Source organism: Biomphalaria glabrata, chromosome 5, assembly GCF_947242115.1.
Source record: "Biomphalaria glabrata chromosome 5, xgBioGlab47.1, whole genome shotgun sequence".
Lineage (NCBI taxonomy): Eukaryota > Metazoa > Mollusca > Gastropoda > Planorbidae > Biomphalaria > Biomphalaria glabrata.
In genome coordinates, this window is record NC_074715.1 from 15,536,210 (window position 1) to 15,548,098 (window position 11,889).

The window sequence follows — 11,889 nt, forward strand, 5'->3', positions numbered from 1 at the left end:
ACAATATATGTACATAAACATGCATACTAACATGAGCTTTCTGTTCTTGAATCCACAGAAATACTGGGTAAGTCTTCATATTTAGTTTCACTCTACTTATTATAATATAATCTTTAGGAGTGAATCTTTAATGTAAAGTACGAAGTTGTCATTGGAAGAGAACAAAATGAAATAAAGACATTTTATGAAGAAAATTTGTTTCGTTTTTTTAAGGCCCAACATTTTACATTGTCTAAGCCAGTGATGCCCAACCTAATTCGACCCGCAGGCCATTTTAATTTCCGACACTCGTGTCGCGGGCCGCGTCAACGAATAGGAAAGGAAATGAAATTGGCTTGAAACTATTTGCTTAGAAACCCGTAGATCTAGTACTTACATTAAATAATGGGATATTTGAAGATTGTCTTTTTATCTTTTTAAATATTCCCATCGATCCTTCAATCTCAAAGCGTAGTTTAACAATCTTTTATTCGCGGCTCAAACCAAGAATGCGCCATATTTGTTTCATAATTCCGATTATATGTTGTTCTTTTTTTTAAAAAACAGCCCACCCTTTCACCCTTTATATACATATTAAATACTTTGGCTTATTATCATGTTCCACAAAAGGAGAGATCCGTTCATTTTTCCCTTAGATTCTATATTCAGAGTTCTAGTTCATAAACGCACAAATGTTAAAGGTCCTGGTACCAATCCATCATTGAATAATTGAGGGCCCTAACGTAGGTAAAAATATATTTATTTTTTTTTTGGAAAAAGGGGGGGGGGGATTTTCTACACTTTATGCCGACATTTCGGCATGCCGGTTAGAACCACGTCGCGGGCCGGATCTGGCCCGCGGGCCGTATTTTGAGCATCACTAGTCTAAGCTATCATAAACTGGATGTCGATAATTAAGATGAACTCCCCACAAATGATGGGGTAAAAGGATGTCTCTAGTATAAACCAGGGGTGGGCAACCTTTTTCTATCAAGGGCCGCATTAAAAAATGTGGAAAATGAGTTCGCATATTACAACTGAGAAAAATACGATAGCTAACTATGTATAATGTCTTTTAATTCACTTTTGGACTTTATTCTAAATTAACATATTATTGTTTTACACTCCCAGTTGAGGAACTGCAACAAGAGTTAGCAATTTCCGAAACTAATTTTACCAATATCCATGACTGCGGCCCTTTACATCATAACATTTTGCCGCAAATATATAGTTGAATTTAATGTGAAGTATTTAACTGTTTACACTCGTGCATAATGTTCGGTTACTGTGGAACTAGTTTACTTGTTGTTATCCTCGTGACTGCTTTCAAAATAATTTGCCAGCATCGACCTGTTCTTAATCGTGTTTATTTTCAAACAAAACAAAAAGCTTTGATCCCAGATTTATATGGACCCAAATATTGCAAAGTTTGTTTTTAATGTGGAATGCAGCTTCTGGCACCCATAAATTGTAAACTCCAGCGGAAGAATTGAATTGAATTTCTCTATTAGGTCATAATGTGCTTGAAGGTAGGCCTACGTCCTCTCATTACATGCACTAAATGGTGAACTGAGTGTTCTAAAAGTTGGTTCCGAATTCTTAACGTCTTAAAATTCCACAATGAAAGAATCCATAATAAGTCTTTTACATTTTATCTATTTCATTAGAAATAGTTTCTTATTTCAGCAAAGGTAAAAAAATGACAAAACTTGTTTTCACTTGCCTGGAGAAATAGGACAATGTTTCTTTAGCCTCTTCATCACAAAAATTGCAAGATTCAATAATTTCTATAGATATTCTAAATTATTAGTTAATATATATGCATTTTTTATAAGTATAATCGGTGGGAACACCTAATTTCTGCAGGTGTCTTCGGGCCGCATGTGGCCCGAGAGCAGTAATTTGCCCACAACTGGTATAAACAATGGTGTAATTTACTTTCAACGGGTGATGCTTACAGATGCCCTCGCCTCAAATTACGACGAAAAATCAAGTCACTTTTTGCTTCAGATAACAGTGTTGTAAAAGTGGTGTGAATTGGTCTGAATTCGAATTATTGTTCTCATAATAAGCATTGTCGAGAGGTTAACTACACTTGAACTTGGCTTGGCTTGGCTACCTATGAAGGGGGCTCGAGGTTCGACACCCGACTCAAGCATAGTTGTGTTTATTGAGCGCCTAAAGGCAGCATGGAAAACCTTCTCCCAGATACCCACTCCCCACCCACTGGTCCTGAGATTGGAACATAGCACTCTGAGCGTACTCTAAGAATGAAAGTAGCGCTATATATCAATTATTATTAATGACTTCCTAATTTTCATGTGAACTTCAGGCAGAAACATCAGTTTTTATTGTGTTGTACTCTAAATTCATTGAATTCATGGACACGGTGAGTCTCTTTCTGTCCTATTTGTATGTCCTCTTTCTGTCCTATGTGTATGTCCTCTTTCTGTCCTATTTGTATGTCCTCTTTCTGTCCTATGTGTATGTCCTCTTTCTGTCCTATTTGTATGTCCTCTTTCTGTCCTATTTGTATGTCCTCTTTCTGTCCTATTTGTATGTCCTCTTTCTGTCCTATGTGTATGTCCTCTTTCTGTCCTATTTGTCTGTCCTCTTTCTGTCCTATTTGTATGTCCTCTTTCTGTCCTATTTGTATGTCCTCTTTCTGTCCTATTTGTATGTCCTCTTTCTGTCCTATTTGTATGTCCTCTTTCTGTCCTATTTGTATGTCCTCTTTCTGTCCTATTTGTATGTCCTCTTTCTGTCCTATTTGTATGTATGTCCTCTTTCTGTCCTATTTGTATGTCCTCTTTCTGTCCTATTTGTATGTTTGACAAAAAAAAAGACAGACAGTTTGTACATAATCTCAAACATAATAGATTTATATGGTTTTGATACGTTTTAACGGAAATTAATGTTTTATTTACATTAATTGCATAATTATACGAACAAAAAAAGACAACTAAATTTGAGCAGAAAATGGTTCACTTTTTTACACAGCTTTTATCAATTTACTCGGTTTGTCGTCTGTCTGTCTGGTAAAAAGTGTGTTCACGTTCTTTCTCCCACACCCATTCTCGGATCAAGTTGAAACTTTGTAAAATTATGCGGTAGAGTTAACAAGACATGAATCTTTTTTTTTTTAAAAGTAACCAATTAGTCAATTAATTACTGGTAATTAATTATTTTGTTTGAAATCAGCAAATGAAATTAACCCATCAGTATTCACATATATGGCTAAATGTGTAGGGTTTAGTTCCCATACCCATTCTTGGAGGAAGTCGAAATTTAAAGCAATTATTTATTGTACCGAGCAATATATACATCAATAAACAAAAGCAACCAATGCGTCAATTAATTATTGTACCGAGCAATATATACATCAAAAAACAAAAGCAACCAATGCGTCAATTAATTATTGTACCAAGCAATATATACATCAAAAAACAAAAGCAACCAATGCGTCAATTAATTATTGTACCAAGCAATATATACATCAAAAAACAAAAGCAACCAATGCGTCAATTAATTATTGTACCGAGCAATATATACATCAATAAACAAAAGCAACCAATGCGTCAATTAATTATTGTACCAAGCAATATATACATCAATAAACAAAAGCAACCAATGCGTCAATTATTTATTGTACCAAGCAATATATACATCAATAAACAAAAGCAACCAATGCGTCAATTATTTATTGTACCAAGCAATATATACATCAATAAACAAAAGCAACCAATGCGTCAATTATTTATTGTACCAAGCAATATATACATCAATAAACAAAAGCAACCAATGCGTCAATTATTTATTGTACCAAGCAATATATACATCAATAAACAAAAGCAACCAAATGCGTCAATTAATTATTGTACCGAGCAATATATACATCAATAAACAAAAGCAACCAATGCGTCAATTATTTATTGTACCAAGCAATATATACATCAATAAACAAAAGCAACCAATGCGTCAATTAATTATTGTACCAAGCAATATATACATCAATTAACAAAAGCAACCAATGCGTCAATTATTTATTGTACCAAGCAATATATACATCAATAAACAAAAGCAACCAATGCGTCAATTAAGTATTGTACCAAGCAATATATACATCAATAAACAAAGGCAACCAATGCGTCAATTATTTATTGTACCGAGCAATATATACATCAATAAACAAAGGCAACCAATGCGTCAATTATTTATTGTACCGAGCAATATATACATCAATAAACAAAAGCAACCAATGCGTCAATTAATTATTGTACCGAGCAACATATACATCAATAAACAAAAGCAACCAATGCGTCAATTATTTATTGTACCAAGCAATATATACATCAATAAACAAAAGCAACCAATGCGTCAATTAATTATTGTACCAAGCAATATATACATCAATAAACAAAAGCAACCAATGCGTCAATTATTTATTGTACCGAGCAATATATACATCAATAAACAAAAGCAACCAATGCGTCAATTATTTATTGTACCAAGCAATATATACATCAATAAACAAAAGCAACCAATGCGTCAATTAATTATTGTACCAAGCAATATATACATCAATTAACAAAAGCAACCAATGCGTCAATTATTTATTGTACCGAGCAATATATACATCAATAAACAAAAGCAACCAATGCGTCAATTAATTATTGTACCAAGCAATATATACATCAATAAACAAAAGCAACCAATGCGTCAATTAATTATTGTACCAAGCAATATATACATCAATAAACAAAAGCAACCAATGCGTCAATTATTTATTGTACCAAGCAATATATACATCAATAAACAAAAGCAACCAATGCGTCAATTAATTATTGTACCAAGCAATATATACATCAATAAACAAAAGCAACCAATGCGTCAATTAATTATTGTACCAAGCAATATATACATCAATAAACAAAAGCAACCAATGCGTCAATTAATTATTGTACCAAGCAATATATACATCAATAAACAAAAGCAACCAATGCGTCAATTAATTATTGTACCAAGCAATATATACATCAATAAACAAAAGCAACCAATGCGTCAATTAAGTATTGTACCAAGCAATATATACATCAATAAACAAAGGCAATCAATGCGTCAATTATTTATTGTACCGAGCAATATATACATCAATAAACAAAGGCAACCAATGCGTCAATTATTTATTGTACCGAGCAATATATACATTAATAAACAAAAGCAACCAATGCGTCAATTAATTATTGTACCGAGCAATATATACATCAATAAACAAAACCAACCAATGCGTCAATTATTTATTGTACCAAGCAATATATACATCAATAAACCAAAGCAACCAATGCGTCAATTATTTATTGTACCAAGCAATATATACATCAATAAACAAAAGCAACCAATGCGTCAATTAATTATTGTACCAAGCAATATATACATCAATAAACAAAAGCAAACAATGCGTCAATTAATTATTGTACCAAGCAATATATACATCAATAAACAAAAGCAACCAATGCGTCAATTAATTATTGTACCAAGCAATATATACATCAATAAACAAAAGCAACCAATGCGTCAATTAATTCTTGTACCAAGCAATATATACATCAATAAACAAAAGCAACCAATGCGTCAATTAATTATTGTACCGAGCAATATATACATCAATAAACAAAAGCAACCAATGCGTCAATTAATTATTGTACCGAGCAATATATACATCAATAAACAAAAGCAACCAATGCGTCAATTAATTATTGTACCGAGCAATATATACATCAATAAACAAAAGCAACCAATGCGTCAATTATTTATTGTACCAAGCAATATATACATCAATAAACAAAAGCAACCAATGCGTCAATTAATTATTGTACCAAGCAATATATACATCAATAAACAAAAGCAACCAATGCGTCAATTATTTATTGTACCAAGCAATATATACATCAATAAACAAAAGCAACCAATGCGTCAATTATTTATTGTACCAAGCAATATATACATCAATAAACAAAAGCAACCAATGCGTCAATTAATTAATGGTAATTACTTTGATATCGATTTAGGGAAATAACTTGTGTTTTTTTTAAAAAGATGTTTTCTACCTTGATTTAGATGTTTTTCATTCTACGGAAACACTTCCGTCAGCTGACATTTCTTCACGTCTACCACCATGCCCTGACTGTTATCATCTTGTGGCTGGGACTGAGATTTCTACCTCGAGGTCCAGGTAAATAGAATCATTTCTTGTTTCGTTTGTTTTTATATATAAATACATAGATTTTGACAACGTTGGTGACTCTCACCTAACTTTCTCTTTTCTCTCACAACTGCTCTCTCTCTCTCTTTCTCTCTTCTTTATTTCTCCCTCCCTTCTCCTATTCTTCTTCTCCTCTCTATTTCTCTCTCTCTAGGTGGGTGGTGGCTATTACAACAGTCAGATGTCCTTGGACAGTATTGCCTAACTTATGGCCCGAGAGCTGTATCCTGTCCAGATTGTGTAACTAAGTTAAAGAGTCATAGAGGCTCGGTTCCAATCAACTCAACGATTTTAGTGACGATTCGTCAAGTATTGAAAATGAATAATGCATTATGTCAACAAGGTTTTACAAACAAAATGGTGTGGCCGCCAATGTCCTAAGTTCTAAAACAAGCAAAATATAAATAGACGTATAATAAACAAAGTTTGTTTGATGGGAAGATCCTCAAAATCCCCACTATCTCTCTCAATACTGGAAGGTTTATCTCCCTTTTAATAAAATAATATTAATTACCACTAATTGATGATCTAATTGGTTTGGGTTTTTTGTTTGGTGTATTTTTATGGGCTACGAATAATAACTCTAAGCTTCAATTTGATCCCAGAATAAGAAGTGGGAGATAAAACGTGTAAAAAATGTGTACCAGACTTATAAAGTTAATATAAAAGTTAATATAAGCTTTGTAAAGATCTGGGATTGTCCATTGTAGCGTGAGTTTGCCACTGACACTGACTCTTAAAGGTCACAAACCAACATTAATAAAGTTAAGTACATTAGAAGTATTTACCCTCAGACTATGCCCGATATTTAAATTTTGGTAATGAAAGTCTCAATGACTGCTCTCTATGCTCACCATAACCCGCCCACCCTCTATGTATGCATTGCAACGCTTAGTCAGCCTAAAGCTAGATCTGTTTTACAACTACGTCTTAGTCAGCCTAAAGCTAGATCTGTTTTACAACTAAGTATTAGTCAGCCTAAAGCTAGATCTGTTTTACAACTAAGTATTAGTCAGCCTAAAGCTAGATCTGTTTTACAACTAAGTATTAGTCAGCCTAAACCTAGATCTGTTTCACAACTACGTCTTAGTCAGCCTAAAGCTAGATCTGTTTCACAACTACGTCTTAGTCAGCCTAAAGCTAGATCTGTTTTACAACTAAGTATTAGTCAGCCTAAACCTAGATCTGTTTCACAACTACATATTAGTCAGCCTAAAGCTAGATCTGTTTTACAACTACGTCTTAGTCAGCCTAAAGCTAGATCTGTTTTACAACTACGTATTAGTCAGCCTAAAGCTAGATCTGTTTTACAACTAAGTATTAGTCAGCCTAAAGCTAGATCTGTTTCACAACTACGTATTAGTCAGCCTAAAGCTAGATCTGTTTCACAACTACGTCTTAGTCAGCCTAAAGCTAGATCTGTTTTACAACTACGTCTTAGTCAGCCTAAACCTAGATCTGTTTTACAACTACGTATTAGTCAGCCTAAAGCTAGATCTGTTTTACAACTACGTCTTAGTCAGCCTAAAGCTAGATCTGTTTTACAACTACGTATTAGTCAGCCTAAAGCTAGATCTGTTTCACAACTACGTATTAGTCAGCCTAAAGCTAGATCTGTTTTACAACTACGTATTAGTCAGCCTAAACCTAGATCTGTTTTACAACTACGTCTTAGTCAGCCTAAAGCTAGATCTGTTTTACAACTACGTATTAGTCAGCCTAAAGCTAGATCTGTTTTACAACTACGTATTAGTCAGCCTAAACCTAGATCTGTTTTACAACTACGTCTTAGTCAGCCTAAAGCTAGATCTGTTTCACAACTACGTATTAGTCTAGAAAGCAAGTAACAGATACACGTCCCTTTTTATTACAGACCAATAGAGATAAATACAGATAAATAGAGATAAATACAGATAAATATATAGAAATACAGATGAATACAGACCAATAGAGATAAATACATATAAATAAAGATAAATAAAATAAATAGAAATAAAAAGAACTATAGAGATAAATAAAGATAAATGGAGATAAATAAAAAGAGTTACAGAGACAAATAGAGATAAATATAGATAAATGAAGAAAAATGAAGAAAAATAGATATAAATATAGATAAAGAAAGATAAATTTAAGTGGAGATAGAGATAAATAGAGATAAATAGATTCTAATCTTCAAGTGTTGAGCTTAGATTGTTCTTGAAAACAGAAAATTCGTTTCAATAATAGGTTCTCAAACTGGCGCCTCTTTCAATGTTATCATTAAGAAAATGAGTTTATATTATAGAGTGGAAATTAAACGATATATTGGGAGCATGATGGCTGAATGGTAAGGCGCTTAGCTTCCGAATCTAGGTGTCTTGGGTTCGAATATCGCTGAAGACTGATTTGAATTTCAGGATTTTTAAGACGCCCACGAGTCTACCCAGATCTAATTGGTAGCTGACATAGGCCTATACTGGGGAAGTAAATACGGTTGGTCGTTGTGCTGGCCACCATCTGGAAAGGTCTGCCATTGAAACAGATGACTTAACATCTGCCAACTAGGTAGTATGGACGAAGGGGGGGGGGGAGGGAAATATAAAATCTTTGAACATTGACGAGTATCGTCTAGGCTTCAAGTCCTGGATCTCGTCTTCTAGCCAGGGAATTTGTTGTCATAAAAAATAGTTATCCATTTCATTATATGTATTTTTTAAAACCTATTTCGTGCTCCCTTTCAAACCCAGTTTAGCCATTTGGGTTACTTTCTCTGAGTATGCAAGTGAACATATACCTTTGGTTTCATTGCGATTTTTTAAAGGGCGAATTCATAATTTTCTTCAAATAATGCTTATCTCTTCTTTTAACCAACTTTTTGCCGCCTGAGCTGAAAGCGCTCTTGTAGTCAAGCTTATCTATACCAAATGTTATTCACAGAAAAGATTTCATTATATACAAAAGTTTCCCTTTCAGACCATGTGTTTCATGGGGCAGATGATGTAAAGGTCGTCTGTTTATGTGGCCCACAGTTATCGAGGGTAGCAGGTGGCCAGCACAACGACCAACCGCTTTTACTTTTCACCAACTAACACCAAGTACCCAATAGATCTGAGTGGACCTTAACATCCCGAAATTAAAAATCCCAGTCTTCACCAGGATTCGAGCCCAGGTTTCCTCGTTATGGAAGCCAAATGCTTTACCACTCAGCCACCTTCATTCACCTTTCATTCTAAACCTCTTTATAAACTTTAAACACTTTTACAAGTTTGTCGAAAATGATGAAGTAGAGATTTTAATACTAGACTAGGAAACATAAAATATTGTGGAAAGTAACAAATCTACAAGTGTGTTTTTTTTTCTGTGTTTTTTTTTAAATTTATAGAGACAATGAATATGCTTAGATCATTGAATTTCACATGTTCAGTCAGAAACTGCTGTGGATAAGAAGCCAATTGTTATTTAATTATATTAACGACTATTCGTATCGCTAGATTGAAATATAAATCTTGAATTCATTCAGCAATATATATATAATTTCATCCATTTGTCATCAATTATAAATATAACTTTCTACAAGCATTGTATTATCGTGACACTTTGTGAAGTGTACATTGTAGGTTGTACTGCAATGTTAAGTCTCTCTATGTCCTCCTCCTCAGTGATTCTGTTTCCTCTCTTGAACACATTCGTCCACACGTTGATGTACACGTACTACGCCTTGACCACCCTGGGCTACAACATGTCCAGTTGCAAGAAATATCTGACCATGATACAAATCGTACGTAGTAATATTTTTTTGTTATTCCATCAAGCTCTATGATATTTTTCACTTTCACCGTTCAATGAAATCATTGAACTTTTAGATTATTGAAAAGTGAGCAATGATAATATTAAAACTACAGTTTGTTACAGTGGCGTAGCTTCTGATCCATGAGGATGGGGGGCTGACTTCTTTAGGGGCTCCTGCATTATGTCATTCGGCATCATGACATGAGATAATGGCGTTATATTTAATGTAAAAACAAATTTGGGACACTCATTTTTTGGGGATTCTCTTGTGGGGGCCTAGTGGGGATTCTCACAGACCAAACGCCTTTACTTTTCCCCAACTAACGCCAGGTACCCATTACACCTGGGTGGACAAAGAATAGTTATAAAGTTCCCAAAATTAAAAATCCCAGTCTTCACTAGGATTCGAACCACGGAAACCTCTGTTTGGTAGCCAAGCGCTTTACTACTCTGCCACCGCGCCTCTAATGAGTTAATAATAAACTAACTATCGAATGATTGTTTGACTACTTCAGAAAACTAGTCCAAGCTAATCCAAGTTAGTCCAAGCTAGTACACGGTAGTCCAAATTAGTCCAAGCTATTCCAAGTTAGTCCAAACTAGTTCAAGTTAGTTCAAGTTAGTCCAAACTAGTTCAAGTTAGTCCAATTTATTCCAAACTAGTCCAAGTTAGTCCATGTTAGTCCAAGTTATTCCAAACTAATCCAAGTTACCCCAGGTTATTCCAAACTAATCCAAGTTAGTCCAAGTTACCCCAGGTTATTCCAAACTAGTCCAAGTTCGTCCAGGTTATTCCAAACTAGTCCAAGTTCGTCCAGGTTATTCCAAACTAGTCCAAGTTTGTCCAGGTTATTCTAAACTAGTCCAAGTTCGTCCAGGTTATTCCAAACTAGTCCAAATTAGTCCAGGTTATTCCAAACTAGTCCAAGTTAGTCCAGGTTATTCCAAACTTGTCCAAGTTAGTCCAACCAGACTACACTATACACACGTCCTTTTGTGTCTAGTCTTCAGCTTGTACTCTTACTTCAACTGTCATCATCCGTTCATTTGATGGTCTTACTCGGAGGTTACATCAGAATCTATTTGGCCAATCCAAATACTCGGACACTCCCGCCATAGCACTGATTACTTCCATATGTTTCATGTCCATTCTTCCAGGCCCAGCAGACGATGTTTCTGATCGCGTGTCTACTCTACCAGATCAACGACTGCCGCTACGTGAAAACTTTAGGCAAGTTCGTGGTGGTCTACGTCTTCAGTCTGTTGGTGTTGTTCTTCAACTTCTACGTCAAATCCTACATCAGAGGCGCCAGCAACATTGAGCACAACAACAAAGAGATGATAAAGAGAAAAGATGAATAAAGAGTTGGCATAGTCACTGGTTCTTCAGTTTTCTTTTTGGTTCTTTTCTATGTTTGCAGTTGACAACGCAGGGTCTTAACGTACGAGGAAAACAAGAACAACATTGTTTTAATACTTAACTCCTTCTCTCCTAATCGACGATACCACCGTTGATTTTTTACCTCATTAAATTAAATTAATGTTTAATTTTTTAAACTTGACTCTAAATTATATAAAAAGAGCATGCATTTCCCTTTTTCTATACCAAATACAACAATTTCTGATAACAAACAACAAAGTTATTGAAGCTTAGTCATAACAGGGGAATGAAATAGTAATGAGCAAAATGAAGAATTCCTTCAAAAAGTGGAAAAATAATTACGGAGAGAAAGAGTTAAAAAACATAACCCAGAGAGCTTATACGATATGTAGTTGTATCAATCAGTTTAGAAATAATGCAATTTGTGTATTTTAAATTGAGTGGGCTGTTATCAATATTAATCCCACAACTATATATTTACGCAACACTATGATATAAA

The 11,889-nt window shown here is 34.3% G+C and overlaps 1 protein-coding gene across 1 annotated transcript; it reads left to right on the forward strand.

Annotated features, from left to right (window-relative positions):
- Window positions 1–19: 19 nt before the first annotated feature.
- Window positions 20–11,387, forward strand: LOC129926223 (elongation of very long chain fatty acids protein 2-like). Its single transcript, XM_056028785.1, has 5 exons — window positions 20–67; window positions 2,312–2,368; window positions 6,097–6,211; window positions 9,880–9,998; window positions 11,168–11,387. Exons 1-5 carry the CDS (start codon window positions 20–22, stop codon window positions 11,369–11,371), a joined length of 543 nt encoding a protein of 180 aa, XP_055884760.1. The 3' UTR covers window positions 11,372–11,387.
- Window positions 11,388–11,889: the final 502 nt, after the last annotated feature.